This window comes from Numida meleagris, chromosome 32 (assembly GCF_002078875.1).
Source record: "Numida meleagris isolate 19003 breed g44 Domestic line chromosome 32, NumMel1.0, whole genome shotgun sequence".
Classification (NCBI taxonomy): domain Eukaryota; kingdom Metazoa; phylum Chordata; class Aves; order Galliformes; family Numididae; genus Numida; species Numida meleagris.
The window spans coordinates 235,998-253,156 of NC_034437.1; the positions used below are offsets into that span (position 1 = coordinate 235,998).

The 17,159-nt window shown below is 45.4% G+C and overlaps 2 protein-coding genes across 4 annotated transcripts in view; both read right to left on the reverse strand.

Moving 5' to 3' along the window:
• Positions 1 to 487, reverse strand: part of DIP2B (disco interacting protein 2 homolog B) — a 63,045-nt gene extending 62,558 nt beyond the window's left edge. For all 3 annotated transcript variants that reach the window (XM_021379127.1, XM_021379125.1, XM_021379123.1), the window contains exon 1: positions 232 to 487. In XM_021379127.1, coding sequence (XP_021234802.1) covers positions 232 to 319 — 88 coding nt within the window. In that variant the 5' untranslated portion in view covers positions 320 to 487. The remainder of the gene's footprint in view (positions 1 to 231) is intronic.
• On the reverse strand, positions 925 to 16,256 carry LARP4 (La ribonucleoprotein domain family member 4). Its single transcript, XM_021379241.1, is given in 16 exon segments — positions 925 to 5,428; positions 5,431 to 5,659; positions 5,861 to 6,029; positions 6,284 to 6,405; positions 6,962 to 7,120; positions 7,326 to 7,374; positions 7,795 to 8,028; positions 10,853 to 10,956; positions 11,425 to 11,634; positions 12,271 to 12,324; positions 12,680 to 12,790; positions 13,811 to 13,914; positions 14,187 to 14,323; positions 14,836 to 14,911; positions 15,254 to 15,412; positions 16,070 to 16,256. Coding segments are annotated over 16 exon segments (2,346 nt in total). The 5' UTR covers positions 16,242 to 16,256; the 3' UTR covers positions 925 to 5,171.

Below are 17,159 nucleotides of genomic sequence, written 5' to 3' on the forward strand. Positions count from 1 at the left end.
AGAGATCCTTCTCCCCTTGTCCTCCTCCTCCCCCCCTCTTCACACGCAGAGGACCCTTCAGGGCCCGGGCCTCCTCTCGCGCAGCCCCACATCCAGCCCCACTCGCGCCCCCTCCTCAATTTGCCCACACAGAGCCCCCCCCAGCCCCGAGGACGGGCTGCAGCGGCCGGCTCGGAGCCCCGGGGGCAGGGCAGGGCGGGCGGGGCGGAGCGGGCTCCCGGCGCTCCTCACCTTCCGAGAGCTCCAGCTCCAGCTCGGCCAGCTGCTCGCGGACCTCGCGAGGCAGCGAGGAGATGCCCGCGGCCGCCGGCTCGGCCATGGCGGGAGAAGGCAAAGGGTAGGGAAAAAGGGAGGGGAGAGAAAGGGAGGGGGATAAAGGCAGGCCCGGCCGCCGAGCTCGGCGCGGCTCCGGCTCAGCGCCGGGGGCTGCGGGTCGCGGGCGCAGCCGCCACCTCCGCCATGCTGAGCTCAAGCGGCGCAGCGTCACGTGACGGGGTCCGCCTCGTTTCGCTGCGCTTCACGGCGCCCCCTGGCGGCCCGCCCTCCTCGGAGCGCCCCCTGGCGGCCCCACGCTGCCCCTCACGCAGCGGAGCTTCGCGCCTCCCTCAGGCGGAGCTGCGCTTTCCCGCTTTCCCCGAGTCCCCACAGTCGACGCCATCGCTTCCCGCCTCCCCGCGTCCCCTCAGGTGTTGCACGCGGAACAGACACCACAGCGAGAGACGTTATTGGGTTTTTTTTGGTGGTGGTGGTTTGGTTTTTTTTTTTGTTTTTTTTTTTTTTCCTTTTAAATCAGCTTTTTATTTTTTTCTATAACTGTTATTTCAATTTCCCATAGCACCTTGGCAATGTCAAAAACAAATACAAATACATGTATTATCATTTGAACATTTAAAGCATGAACCTACTTTACACAAATTTCGTTGGTTTTTTTTTTTTTTTTTTGGACAGTTTTGACAACAGGAATATACCAGAACAGACAAAGTAGAGAAGCCAGATAGGTGTTTTTTTTCTCCTTTCACTCAAGCCCTGCCATGTTGAGAGAGCTCATAAATGCCAAGGGGAAGCTGGATTCATCCGGGAGGAACATGAGGGCTGTAGTCACTTGAGCTCAATATATTATCTGAATCTTTTGTATTCTATAAAAATTAGAACAAAAAAAAAAAAAAAACCATTTATGCACAGTCTGTTTATAGTTGAAGTTGCATCTTCTGGAAACTGTATCCATAACTGAAGCTCCATAAAAATAAACCTCTGGTTTCTTAAATATAAAATTTTTAGGTTGTTACAGGTTAGTTTTGCAGATGGATTTTTTTTTTTTTCAGAAATAAGTTGCTTTAACTCCATTTCAAGTCCTCCCAACTGTACATTAAAAACAGACTCCAAAAGCCTCTTGCAGTGCCTGTGCTAAAGGCACTTAAGAGAAGAGCTAACTAAAATACTACAACAAACCAAAACTATGTACCATCCTAAAGGAAGCTCAGACTATAGGTAATATATACACACACACAAAGAAGAGCATGAGAAATCATTCAGATTAATGGCAACAATCGTTATGTTTCAGAAGGAAATATCAAAATTAGAAACAAAAAAAATTCTATTGCATATCTGTAGTAATCAAGGATTTACAAAAGAACTCATCAGAAGCAATTTCCCCCCGAAGTGCATTTCTGTTGCATCGTCTGTAATACAATGGCGCATTTTACAAATTTAAAATATCATCTGTACATACCAGATATTTCACCCCAGGTGGACACTCTCCTGGGTAACAGTAAAAATAGCGGACATTTTCAAGACAATTAAGCTGATATTGACAAAGTAGTAAGGCCATAGCTATTGAACTACAGTAAAGCATTGATTAAGTCACTTATTTGCTACTGATCTGCCACAGTATCATCTTTCTCTTCTGGTTAATAGAGTGGGTTACATTTTATTTTTTTTTTTTAATAAATCTACTGCTAAAACTGCACCATCATACTGTGCCAGGCTAACATTATTTTATTTTTTTTTTTACTTTTTTAAAAACAAAAGATAGCAGGAATGTAAGATACTATAAAACTAACTAAATTTTAGAAATCAAAAGAAAAAAAAAATTTGCACTTTTTACTATCACATGCAAACAATTACTCCTCTTCTCACCCTCCAGCAAAAATACAAGAGAGCGGCCCAATCTTCTCCATGCACAATAATTTGGAAAGGAACTTAACAGGGGAAGTACGCTTCTGTAGGAGACAGAAGTCAGCGATGCTGAAAACAAGTCACAGTTCATGAAACTGAAAGTTACACACACATTTATTATCCGCAGAGTAGGAAAGGTTGTGTGCACACCGTGTGGTAAGCGACCACGGAGCCGCTGAGAACTGCGCTTTGTCACTTCGGGTGCATTCTGAACGCAGTTGGTGAACAAGGGACAGTTTCACCCCTACTGAGGAAGCGATACAACTCAAACGAAACCCACGAGCTGCCCCAGCAGTCAGCCTGGCTCCCCGTTGATCTTTTTGTCCCTGTGTCCCCCAGTCAGAACAGGCAGACGTGGTGGGCAGAGACACAACAGCTTGCCTGAGTCTATTACAGGGATGAGAATGTAGCAGCTAGCCCGTCTAAGGTAAACGCTTGCCATGCAATACAAGTACTGCAGGAGAACTTGCACACAGAACTATAGTTTTCACAGCCTTTATATTTACTTGGTTATTTCCCCCAACACACAAAAGATTAGGAAAAAAAAAAAAACAGTATAAATGGCAGGGGAGAGGAGGAAGGGGAATGCTAATGTTAAATCCTTGCAGATAAGTATTAAATAAATAATTATGAGTGCTCTAATTTGATAAAAGTCTGAATATGCTGGAAAAAAAAAAAAGAGCCAACAGGTTTACAGACTTATTTGCGTACACTGTACAAGAGCCATACTCTGCTGCTGGAAAATGTACATCCAGGACATACAAAGCATCCTTTCCACGGTCAAGTTTTCCCAATCACCATTCAAGAAAGACTGAACTGCAGTTCATCTTTTTCCACAAGTAATAAAATAACTCAAAAAAAGAAAAAAAAAAAAGTTCCATTTCACAATTGTGAAAAGCTCTGATTCCACCTTGGAGCACTACGAGGTTAGCAGTACTTGCTGAACCCCCAGTGACAGCACACATCTATCCAAGCATCTGTGACTATCGGACACGTTTTCCAGTTTGACTGCAGTAATTGTTTTGTAGCCTTTAAACGGATCAAAAATGATTCTGAAGTGAACTGCATCTCAGAACTTAAAAACGCTTCGAAATATTTGGATTTGTCATTCCAACAAATGTAGCGTTACTGAAATAAATGGAGAAGGGTTCTGTAAGCATTCCTAAACTGTAGACGTGATCGACAATTATTATTATTTTTACTAAATTAAAAAAAAAACCTCCCAAACCCAGTACAGGTAGTTTAACAGTGAGTAATGATTTTGGTTTGGTTTTCTTTTTTTTTTTTTTAATATATATGTGTATATATATATATATAACATGCCTAGAAATGAACAGTTAACTGCATAAATACATCATACTGTGTTATGAATCAAATCAAAGCAATCGCCAAGCTGAATAATAAGTTAGAGAAATGACAACTCTGGCTTTATATATATATTTATAAAAATAGATATGAGTGTTCTCAAAGCAGTTGATAGAGAATGCCTACTGAGTAAGAAGTCGCCAAGGGTTATCTGGCTAAGAAATCCGAAAATGAAAAAGTTTCACAGTTATTTTAACTGCCACTTACATTCATTCTAATGGCAACACTAACATATATTACTAAGATGTTTACGGTATATATCACAATTGAGTTTTCCAGTGTTCACAACTTACGACTTAAAAAGTTTGTACACTTTGCTATTCGCTAATGAAAGAAAACAGGCGTGATTTCTTACTGCTGGAACCTACCCTTCCCTAACACTTTACACAGAACTTTGAACCCTGGCATGCTGATTTTGGCAGATTAATGCGCTGAGTTTTCCCATTTCAGTCCTTACGGTAATCGCCATTAAACTTAACCACTTACTACACAAATAGTGTTGCAAAAATCAGTCGGCATAAAGCTAGGCCAGATGCTACCTTCTGAGCAGCTTCTCTGAACACGAGGGTTTTTGTTTAATTCTTTACCCTTTTTGAACGGTTTTTCAAAGTCAGTTGTTACTACATCAGCTGTAAACAAGGAGTTCCCAGTACATGTAAACCCTGATGTCTAGCATACAGCATCCCATGCCCTGCTCCACAACTGCCAGGTCAGCGCACAGAAAACCCAGCCACGCCTGAGCTGCTAACCACTCAAGAGCAGACTCCAGCCTGAGCCTGGCAGGGAGCACAGAGCTCTGCGAGACAGCATTCCTCAATTCCAGGCTCTTTACACATGGAGCTAACACCATGGACCGCACAGCTGCCCATCAGTCATCTATACCGGGTCTGCCTCACAAAAACATACCAAGATAAACGCACAAAAGCCTGTAATAAAGAGATTAGAGAAAGTAAAAAGCAAGATAAAAACAAAAAGCCTCATCAAGTCCCCCTCAAGGAGGCGAGGAAGAAGGTCAAATCAGAAGCTCTCTGACACGCTTCCTTCTGCCTCCTTCCAACTGCATGTACAAGACAATTTTTGCTGTCCACGTGCTCAGATCTACAATCCAGTCTCCTGTAAAAAATTATAGTTTAAAAAGCTTGCTGAATGAGTTATTAGTAAGGTCAAGAGACTATACTCCAAGCTGGAAACACAAAGTTGACTACAGTAGTACATTCAGTTTTTCTCATCAGTAACTAAGCCATGACAACGGATCCGGCTGCACTCACTCAACCTCACACACCGACCAAGCACTTCGGCTGCAGACACGCTCTGCAATGCAAGGCCATTAATGGCAGACACATCATCCTACAAGCCAAGTGTTAAATAGGTTAAAAAAAAAACTTCTACTTTTACAGAAATGCTTTTTTTTTTTCTTTCAAAAATAATAATCTCTTATCCTTCTCCTCCTACGCCGAGTGACACGTTCATTTGTCGATTCATATTCTTCCACTTTGTCAAAAAAAGCTAGTTTCACAACCCCAAAACAGATTTCAAGCAGGAAACCCTCTGCAAATTAAAAACAAAAATACAAAAATTATAATCTCTATATTCATATTGATTGGAATCCTCCAGCATTTGTGAAATCACTTTCAGAGATGAATTTTGGGACCCTCCACACCTCCTCCGCACAAGTCACGCTCCAGTTCAGTATTCCCCTTCACGAATACTTCTTTCTCACAGTCTCCTTCGCTGCTTATTAGTCCACAGCTCAAATTAAATAGAGGAATTGGCCGGACAAGCGTTACTTTGGTGACCGAGGTGGCACGTACTGCTCCTTGCCGACACGCCGCGGTGCTCCCTGAGGCGATGATCTGCGTCCAAACTGGCGCCTCTGTTCCCTGATTTTCCCCGCAGCTCCCCGGGGAGGCCCGCTGCCTCGGAACCCGGAGTAATCCTTCATTCGACCTTCAGCTTTGTCAGGAGCCTTCTCCGAAGCCCTCTCGGCTGTGCCGCTTTCATCGGTTTTGGCCGGGGGAACGATGTTGGTGCGAAGTTCCCTGAGGGGCTGAACGGGAACGGGGGGCGGCTCCTTCGGGGGCTTCTGGCAGACTTCAGCGTAACTCAGCTTGCGCGGCTCCTTTGGGACCAAGGGAGAAGAGCAATGCTTACAGACCAGAATAACCACGCCGTGTTCATCCACGCGGCCCCAAGAACACACGCAACGCGTGCTGAAACCACAGCTGTGGCAAGCTGCACTGAAGAGATCCCAGGTGCTACTGCAGCGCACCTGAGGGAGAGCTCCCCACCTTCCTCGTTTGATCCCCGCTTTGGGCCTTACCTGCACCGACACCGCGGGAGCTGCATTTGCATTAGTAGAAGACGAAGTGGTATTTGTCCTGGGTGGCTTTGCGGCGCTGACAGGACAGACGGACGCAGGCGGGGAAGCGTGGCTTTTCACATCTTTCTGAACAGACACTTCTTCTGGTTTGCTCTCTGGCTGAACCGTGCTGTCAAATCAAGAACAACTTCACATTAAAGTCTGCAACACGGACATTCATGTTTGTTTCCATCTTTAAAGCCTTAACCACGGTTTTTTTCCTGAACAGAACGGTACAGCTTTTACCGCCGTGATTTGTTATTTTCACCTCATGGCCGCTAGAGAAGCTACGTTCCACAAACGGAAAAGGAAGCACAAGCACTGCTGCCATCCTGCAGGACGCCAGCACCCATTTGAACACTCTCAGCTCAATAAGCTGCATACCTCAACGCCACAGCTTCAGTCTGACCCGGTGAACTCACACTCGTCTCAGGCTGTTGGACAATGCTGGGCGTCTGTTCCTCCTGAGCAGAAGCTGGACAGCTGGACAGCAACTCTTTGCTTTCCTGTACAGAAAGAAGTTGCAAAATATGACAAGATGGCACACATTTGAACTGCTCCTCAGCGTGCCAGTACAAGAAAACTGAAAAGTGGGATTTTTCCAAAGGCGGCTCAAGTCCAGATTACAGGAATTCTGCTTCTTTTGGAGCACCACCTCTAAACCAGTCACCATGTACATGGGTGAAACAAGCACTGCATAAATCCCACAGCTAGTGGGGAACGTGCACAGTAAGTGCTCCAGCAGCAGATTCACCTGGGAAAGCCCTCGTCTAGACTACATACAAACTGTTCCTACCACAACCAACGACCCACATCTCCCTGCTTTATTCTATTCCAAAACTGAGCTCACACTAGTGTAATTACAGAAGCTTCACCTGAACACTCCCACGAAGGCAAGGAAATCCAGGAACACAGACAGAAAATGTGCTGTTATAACAGTACGATGTCTGGCCTTAAAGCACTCTAATGCACAGCTCTAACACAAAGATTCTTAAAGCGGGGGAGAAGGAAGACACAGCAAAGGTGTATTACTGTGCTCCTGCCAGAGACTTGAGCCGATACCTTTTCTTTGCCGATTCCTTTGACAACATCGGACATCCTGCTCTCCAGCACAGGCTCTCCTGGTATTTTTGCTGTACTACCAGGCAAAGGTGGGAAATTTGATGCTAGCAAATCAAACTTTGGTGTCTGAGTCTTTGTGTCTGCTGAAGGCTGAGGTCTCTACAGAGGAAGAAAATATCTGTTCGTTAATGGAGCCATGACACGTAGCACTGGAAGTGCTGAAAGTGAGCGTCGGGGAGTTTCCCTAGAGACACTGACTACCCGCAGTGTAATCTAAGAACTTCAGGGCTATGCCATCCCTTCAATAAATGCTAGGACAATAACCGCACTTCGCATGACTTGCAGTAAGGGAAGTAGAACTTACTGAAATCCGGTCATCTTCTCGTCTCCTCCGACCCCTGAAGATGTTCCTCCTTTAAAGGGAAAAACAAACCACTCAGTCACTTATCTATAGCAAAGTACGTATCCGCACAAGGGGACCCGTAGTAGCGGGACTCACAGCAGCCTATCAGTGAAGATTTCACTTTCATTTATGCCAACACAAATGCCAACATTCATTCACCAAATGTTCTGGAAATGATTCTGGAGACAAATCAGTTATTTTGGAATAAAGGCATCTTTTTATCTTAAAGTATTCGCCAGCAGAATCGATAGGTATTCAGTCAAGCAGGAATTTGTGCTAACAGTTAAGTATTTGTCATGCTCTGTTTAAATGACAGTCTTCCCCAGTGACTATTTACAGAAATATCTATCGTACCAATGGCTGATGATCCTTGGCCCAACATCATGTGGACCTCCAACACATTGTTGCGTTACAGCAAGAAGTACTCTACCTGCCCCTGCCAATGCCATAATCTCCATTCTGCTCCAATTGTGTGGCAGGAGAATCCTTCTGGGAATAGCCTTGCTCTTGGTGCCCGGTTAACGTGCTGTTATGCCGCTCCATAACAAAATTCCTTGAGTTGGTTCTACTCAGTGGTCCATCCCCCATCGACACGGTACCGGCAGCAGCTGGACCCTCCACGGCATGCTCTGAGCTGCTTGACGATCGGAAGTGAGGCTTCACGCTGCAGGGCACATGGCAAGAGGCTCTGTAAGCCGGGGTTTAAAGAACAAAACGCAAAGCTTCCACTGACTACTGATAATTTGTAGCTGACGAAAAAGGAGGAGGTCAATATGTACTGGAACTCCATCAGAGAAGCCTTGTTTCCTGAATACTAGTCAAGAACAAAGAAACTGTTCTTCCTTACTTCCATCTATTCCTTCCATTCTAGTTCTCTTGCAACCGCTCTTCTCATCAAACGTTGCCAGTAGAAAACAGAGGTCACTGCCTGACAGACACCAAAGGAAAACAAAATCCCCCAAAAACCTGGTGCAGTAGAAGAGGCAGCGTAAGCCCGACCTGTACCTGCTGCACGGACACTGCGTTCTGGTAGCTTATCTGGAGAACGAAACCTATTCACTGCAAGCAAAAACACTGAACTGCAACAAGGAGCTGGGAGCAGACGTACAACAAAACGTGCTGAAGAGTCCTGGGCAGCTCAGAATGGGGAAGCTGAGAGCTGCCCCCCCCAGGACCTCAGGCCCCTGCTCCCCTTATCAACCACCACCACACCGACTGTGGTTTCCGACACCCCAGAGCTTTTACCCAGTTATTGATTGTTCAGCATCAAAGCTGCGTCTCCTTTGAACCCAGATGCGGCTGCGCACGCTCATTGTTACTGCGTGTTACTGCTCCGGGTCTCAAACAGAGAACTACCCAGGAAAACTGACCTACCAGAAAGCAGAACAGAACAGAAGTCTTGTCATAGCCAAACTCTGAGTGTTCACATTAATCTGCTTTGCCAAAGCCATTTTAAATTATCTTTCAGATGGCCAGAGAGAAAACATCGGTTTAACTTAACCAACACCAAGACTGAGCATATTCTGTCACAAAACCCGGCCTTCCTTTCCCACAAGGACATTGCAACACAAATCAGGGCAAAATAAACACAACCAGCTTAGGCAAATGTTTAGCTACAGACAAAAATCCAATATTTAACCAGCGACTGCCTGTACAACAGGACAAATGAAGTTTAATGAGCCAGGACCAATCTGAAAGCAGCAGCTGAATGAACCTCTCTGAACGAACCCTTCTGCAGTTCAAGAGAAGATGCATCAAACAAAGATTAATGCACATTTTGCAGCTTGAAGCCGCATTAAGAATCAGTTTTTAGGCCGCAATAACAAAACGTCTTCCATCAGCAACAAGCACGGGGAAGAGGAGATAAGCCAACTAAGTTCTCCTATTTTGTTCAGCTCTAAATTGGAAAAGATTCTCAGGTCATTCTTCAGCCCTCAGATCTCATAATCTTAGCCATCACTGAGAAGGCCACAATCTTATCTGGGCAGAAGAGCAAAGCAGGAAAGACAAGGAAAGGTAAGGAGGAAAAAAACAAAAAAGGAGAGAGAAAGAAAGATGATATGAAAGAGTAAAAAGAAGGAAAAGCATGAAGTGCAGACTGCCCAGACGCTGACTGCCGGACCTGTTCTCTCTTAGCGCGATACTTGATCATCACTGGGCCAAACCTTCACAGCCTCGTGCTTGCAAAGGAGTCCTGCTGAAGTGCAATCCTTGTCTGCTTCTGGAACACTAAGATTTATTAGTGTGAAAGTAGAGCTTGGTACAAGCACAGTGGCTCAGCAAGATGAGTAGGAAAGATAAGACAACCGAGACAGACCAGCAGAACCTGCACACACCTGGCCCTGAAGCTGTAACTTCCCAATAACTGAAGTTTGGCAAATAAAAGTTTTAAATAACCAGAAGAGTTTTAAAAGCTTAAAGACTACGCAGGTGCAATCTACAAGAAGTCAGTGAACGTGTGGGCATTTCCAGACCTTAATCTTCGGGCACATACAACTCTTGCACGTTTTCAGCATCCGTACTTCTGAGATGACCTATGTAATGAGCAGCTTCTGCAAGCTTTAAGTTTGAACACAATTTAAGGCAAAAGAAAACCATTACTCAACTTCGGGATCATCGCTGTGATCGGAGCAGCTGCGACAGAATCAGCTGCCCCATCCCCACAGCAAGCCGTGCTGCCAGCTGCAGAGCCTGCATTGAGGCTCCGCTGAGTCACCAGAGACCACATTCCCAAGTTCATCCTCTGCCAACAACCACAGACCTTCACTGCATCACACAAACCCTTACGGAACTGTCAGTTGTCAACTGCCTTCTCAAACAGCACACAGCGCTGCCAGCCGCACGCTGAACGCAGCAGAAGAGCTCGCAAATAAACCCATTGCCACCCACACAAACAGATCACTGCTCTATTGTATTTACAGAGCGCTGCTCCAGCAAATCCAACGCTGCTTCCTCCTCCCCAGTGTTTATATCCGAGCTGAGCCTTTACACTTCATCAGGAAAGATGGGGATAAAGTAAATAAACTCCAAGTAACAAAGGCGGCATCGCGCAGCTTTAGCACAAAGCAGTCAGGGCACGCAACTCAGCTGCGCACGCTGAGTGGCTCCCTGCAAGACTAAGCACATGGCAGGAAGAGCTCCTGTTTGTGCTGCAGGAGTTTGTAATCTGTGTAAGACAAACACAATTAGAAGTATTACCTTATTACCTTAAGAGGAAGTTATTTATTTGCCTGCCAAAATTCCTCTGAGGCTTTTAAAGGAGTTACCTCGGCTCTCTCCAGCACGTGTCCGTTATCGTTGGATTTTAAGCTGCTACACTGATTTCTTATTTTGTGGTATAAATCAAGGTGAAAAACACTGTTTGATTATTTGATACAATACATAACCTGGTCCCATTACGAGGCACTGCACTCTACAGGTGTGCAAAGGATTTGGGATCTCAGTACTGTCAGTTCCCAGAGAGCAAACAACTGAGGCAGCCGTCTTACCGATTCCTATGGAATGGGCGACCTATACTCAGAGAAGCAGCATTTGTTTTATATGATCCTGGTGTATTAAAGCCATTCACAAATCCACCGTTAGGAAAGGGGGCCTGCAACAGACAGAACAGTCTCAGTGGCTGAATTTAAAAGAAACACGTTTGCAGTTGTACGAGATCAGTTTCAGCAGTCATCCATTTAGTCTGTACACACTTCTATGCAGGGCTACTCCAGCTGGATGCTGTAATCTCATCACTAGAGAGAACGCCCCACCAGGTTAACACCTGGCAGATCCCCTTCAGCGCCAGTCCTCTGCTTCCTCAAAGAGCTACAGAGCTCATCCACCAACACGAACTGCCGGGTTACAGAACCTCACACCAAAATCTGACAGGGGCAGACAACGGTGAGATCCACCTCCGCTCTGCCAGCTATGCTTTATGACATAAAACAGAGGCAGCTGACTGGTAGCTCGTGCATTCTGCAGCTGAAAAGCCGCTAACTCCACTGATCTGTTCACCGAGCTATTACTGATGCTTTGGGCTGGCTCCCCCCATTCTCATCACTCAGCAGCTGTTACTCACCAGTGGTGTTTCAAAGTAAGGTGCAGGATTTGGAGACCAAGTCTGAGGCACGATGCTGTAAATAGAGTACTGCTGAGGACTATATACAGGCTGCATAAACAGCGGTGAGGCAAACTGTGCTTGTGTTTGAACTGGCTGCGCATAAACACTGGAATCCACGACCCGGTAACCATTCTTAGCAAAAAACGTGTTGATGGCTTTTATCCTCGCCTGTAAGACAGCAAACCATGTCACATGCGTCAGCTGGGAGAAAAGGGGAAGCAGAACACGATATCCTTCCTGCCTGCTGGAACTGTAACGCAAGGGATACTAAAAGGAAGCGGGTTGGTTACCTCTTACAAATAAAAATTCTGATAAAAATCAATACAGATTAAACTCGTGGGTGTGTAGGATACACACGCTGCTTTAAGTAGAGAATCTCTGCAGTTTGAGGTAACACTGCTTTCTATAGCAGTAACCATCCAGACTCCAACTTTGCCAATTCCCTTCGTAGTGCAAGCAGCAGGCCTCGGCCTTATTCGCAGCGCAGCAAACGAACCAGAGCCCCATGAAGGCAGGAGCCCCTGAGCTCTGCAGACCCAGATTCCCGGGCAAGTGGAGATTACACAGAAATGTATTTCACACCTCATGGGAAGCAGCCCTGTGGTTAACCAGTAGGCACCAACGGCAACTTCTCAACACTATCCGTGACCTCATTCAAGCCAACAGCCTCCAGGACTATAAACTTTATCTCTAGATTACATCTATCCCGCTGCTAATTCCTTAACTCCCCACTCCCATAAATGCCTAACGTCATTCCAACAGAAACAACATTTCATTCTGAAATCTCTTATGAAACAGCCTTACCATTATTGGCTTGCCCTGAAAGGTTTTCACTTCTTCCCTTAAGTATTTAAATGCCTGCACAAAAAAGATTAACATTAGAATACCTTGATGAAATGGTACCACTTAAAAGAGATATGACTTAATGTGCTTCCTTGTTAGCTCAGCTAAATTATCCTGAATATGAAGTGTTAGTTATCACAGTTGTGGCTGGCAAGTTCTGAGGCAAGAGGCAGACAAGTGAACTGTAACCCTACAGCCTTCTAACTTTTATATTAACTAGAATTTGGAAATAATCTCTTAAACTATCAAGAGGGAAGATCAGTAAACGAACAATACTTTTAGCTGTGGGCAGCATGCATGCAATTGTCTTGAGCAGGGAAAGCACCAATAACAAAACAGAGATATTATTAAGAGCTGAAGGCAGCCTTACCTGTTGGGCATCTGTATCAGACTGGAATGTAACGTACCAGTTGTTGTTGTGAGCAAACTCACAGCTTATGACTTTGGGGCAGTTTTCATTTTTAAACAAAGCCTTAACCTCCTAGGGGAGAGAAAAACATCAGGTACTTATGGGGTACAGCTCAAGCTCTGTAAATTGATCATCTGGCCAACGAAAGTTTACTCTCCAGCTCCTAAGCAGCAAGTTTCACCTGACCAGAAATGCCCTTTTATTCCCTTTACAGAACAAAAAAATTATCCTCTACCAATTAGTGCACTCAATAGCACAAGCCCAACCTACTGAGCTCCCCAAGTGAAACTAACAGAAACAACTGGTTCAAAATAATCATAAAAAACCAATACCGGAGTAGAACTGGTGGCGTGTCTGTATGAAGGAGGTAGCAGAAAATCAGGTGACTGATACGGTCACCTCGACAAGAATGATTTGAAGGGATATTTCTAATTTGACAGCTTTGCAACAATTGATTGTACCTTACAGACAGGACAAACGTACTGTTCAACGCCTGCATTAACACAACTAATTAAAAATGCCAGTAGGCAAACACCCCGTGTTACAACGTCAAGAAACAAAGAACTAAATCATTCCGTTAGCCAAATATCAGTAGGAATTTTATTATCCCCCTTCTCTGAACATAATGAGCTCAGCTCGCACTGGGTCACGATGAATGAGATGTGTGTGTTTAAGAACATTTCTCGCTGCCAAAACAACGGTCTGACTTCGAGTCAAGTCACCGCTGTGACAGAAACTCAGCCTGAATTCCAAACCATGTCCTGGGCTGATTGTATTTTTGGATCTAAAGAGAGATCAGTGCAAAGTTCCCCCCAGAAAAGCCTGGCTAGCCCAGTATTGCTGAAAGTTTACTGCAGAACATTTTTATGTATTAGAAAACAACGGGACAACGGCAACAAGGTCATTTGGATTCGACTTCTTTTGCCAACATTTCCAGGCAGGAAAAGAATTACTTATGTGCTTTACAAGAAAAATATTAGAGCTTAATTAAACACCAGTTGACCTTTTAAGCAACGCTTCCTGCTGCTGCATGAAGCACTGCTGAAGAGCCTCCCCAGAACACCAAGCTCTCCATTCGTTGTGATTCTTTACCTCTACGGGCGTTGTTTCAGGGATCTCACGCAGAATGATAATACAGCGCTTGTGGTTTGGTCTGACTTTCTCCCCTGTCTCATCCACTTGTACCATAGGAGAAGCTGCAATTAAAACAGAAAATCTGCTTGAATATGGGACGTTGTACAAGACAAAAATCACCTCAGCAGCATGACGTGCTGTAAATTCTTTGCAGGGAGCTGGGTGTGCTCTCAGCAAATCGCTGCTAACACTACCCCAGAGCAGCCTCTCACCAGGACAGATGTAGGCATTTATAATAAAGCATAACAAGAATTCAGGAGTCTGGAACAGCCCCTTAGATGCACTCTTTGCCATGCAAGGTTCTGTTCAGCATTTACCAAACGCCCAGACTTACATCTCAAAACGTCCAGAATGAGGTCCATATCAGTTGTCAGCTTCTTAATGCCCTCCATGTTAGCAATCGTCCATATTGGAACGAACTGATCGCTGTCCATTTGGGACATCAAGTAGAGATCCTTCGAAAGATTCTCACTAAAAAGACAAATGGATTATTTTATAAAAATCCCACGTGTTTTTTTGGTTTTTTGTTTTCTTTTTTTGAACAGAAGCCTTAAAACAACCAGGTGCTGCAAGGCTTAAACATTCACGGACACTATTCACAGCTACTCTAGCCAAATGCACTCAGCCTTCATCCTTAGCAGATCAACAGAAAGCAGAATAAGATCATGAAAACAAACTTGCTGGAAGTTAGAGCGCTCTCCGTGTTGCTTTCTCTGCTAAAACCATCTTGCCAAAGACATCTCTAAATCACCCCAGCACCTCAGAGCAGTGAAGCACAGAGGTCAGACTGGGTTCCCATTCCTGATGCACTGAAACGCACCACAGCACTTCGTGGTGCAGATCTCCTTTCGTGCTGCAACCAACTCCTGTCGCTCACAGTTAATGTTTTTATTATATTAATACGTATCAAAGAAACAACAGAAAGGTGAAGTATTTGCTAACAGTTTTAATAAAGAGCTCAGACAAAGCTGAGCTGACTGTACCGTGAGAAGCAGAACTCCAGTTGTTTCTTCAAACATTCTCTAATGTCTTCTGTGGACACAACGGAGTTGCCTTCACCTAGAATTTATCACATTCACCATCAGATCTCAGTTTCACATCAGTACAATACGAGAACACTTTTCATTGCACAATTCAAGTACAAATCCCTCGGGGTGATAGAGGAAAAGGTCACAGCAGACCTTTAAAGACAACCACACTACGCATTGCAGGCTGTGTCATTCCTGTTGTGATGAGTTGGATCCCAGGGGCTTCACCAGCCTGGGCCAGTTTGGATCTGCTTGAATACACACAGAATGGGAAATGACAAAGTTCCCACTCCCAAATTACAGGCCCTATTAAGCACAGCATGCATCACAGAATTACAGATACCGACAGCAGTGTTCTTCATCAAGTACCCACCAGCCACTTCATAGATTTGGTATCCAAGATCTTCGGTTGTTAGGACAATTCCATTTGCAGCTGCTTCATCGATTCCTGTGCCATTTCTTGCAGCTTCACAAGACGTGGAGTACATCACTTCATATTGCTTGCAGCTATCCTCTGAAATCTCTATGTTACCTGGCAGAAGAATGCACCGTCAGCAGAAGACCTACTGTAAGCTTCAGGATAATTTCCATTTGAGAATGTCAGCATTAAAGCAAATACTCAAGAACACTGTAACAACAAGGCTTGGATTTTTAATGCCTACGTTGCACAGGACAGCGCTTCCCACCTCTCCATTTTCACAGAGATCAGGATTGCACAAGGGTCTCAGTAAACAACGGGATCCCAAAATTGTTAAGGTGACCCCACAGCAGAGGGCTGATTTAAGACACAGGCTTTCTGCTCAGATTTAAGCTATTTAAAGTTCCTAAGAACTTTGAAAAACTGCTCTGCAGTTTCTACTCCAGCAATAACGCGACTGTGCAACAGCTCTCAGCAACACCAGGCGATCTTCCAGGATCGTAAGCGGCCCTCAGAACTTATTTCCCTGTTCATAGGGTCAAGTTGATACTAAAGTGCAGCAACGGCAAAAAAGACACATCTTGAACCCATTCCTACACATTTAGCATCTTCTTTCCCTCTTAGCGCGTTACAGTCATCACCGGGCCCCTGGAACACCGCCACGCTCCCTGGAGCACTCCATCCCAGCACAGCTCTGGATCCCTCCTTGAATTCCCACACAGCTCCTACACGTCACAGTCAGTAACCAAGCCCAGTCCCGGGCCGTCTCACCCTCGGTCTGAGTCCCCGCCACAGCGGCCGGTTCCTGCCATGAATGCTCTGCGCCATTGGTTGGCGGCGCCGCTTCGCCGCTGCCCTGGGGAACCTCCTGCCACACCTTCGCGTTGGGGTTCAAGCCAGCTCCTTTGGATGTTACCTGCTGAAGAGAGCAGAACAATTCCATTAGGGAAACCAATCCTCAGATGCTCCGGCAGGCAAGCCCAACGGCACGGGAGAACGTTGTGATTTCCTGCACACATCCACATGCGAAGTGGCTAGCTAGCTACTAAGCACCACTGCCAGTTTTCATTACTCAAAGTGGGAAAATCCCCGGCATTTCCACTTCCCCAGTATTTTATTTCTATCTCCATGAAGCAGCCTCTTTATTTACACCTGCCATCAGCAGCAGGGGAAGCTGCTGGCTGCGAGGGACCCTGCTAACTCCCCAGCTGTTACCGACGGCTTTCGCTCCGCCTGTCGCCTTTCAGCAGAAAAGGGGACTTTCCCCCTCCACATCCCCCCCCTAGAAAGAAAGGTTCAAAAAAAATAAAACAACAAAAAAGAAAACCCATCACATTCCAGAAGGAAGAACTACTGACGAGTTACTGAATTTAATTAGCGGCACCTATCCTATGCTGGGCCAGGATTCCTCATGAGCCCACGTGAGCGTTACCTGATCTCTCTATGACTTGAAGAACGTCGTTAGCACGCACTGATGTGTTTTGGATGTAGGTAAACTTGTAACCAAAGAGATGAACGCTCCCGAAGACCCAGGGTAAAGGATACACAGCACCACAGCCTGCCCAGAGGAGGGGGGAACAGCGCTGCCATGCTTTTAAAACCGGGCAACAAGACCCATAACTAGAGTAAGAATTCCTCCCACCCTCCAAGCAGCTAACACAATCTCCTCCAACCAGGTTCCCTCTCCATGAAGGACAGCCCACTTCATTCACACCACCTGCGTCAGTTCAGAAGGCAAAAGCCACTGATCTCAGCCCTTATCTCACGAATTCGTGAATGAGGAAGTTTGATATTTCAGACACCAGCCTCCAGGAGTCTGAAACCAAGGAGCGCCCTACTGCCAGGCCTCAAACATAAAGCA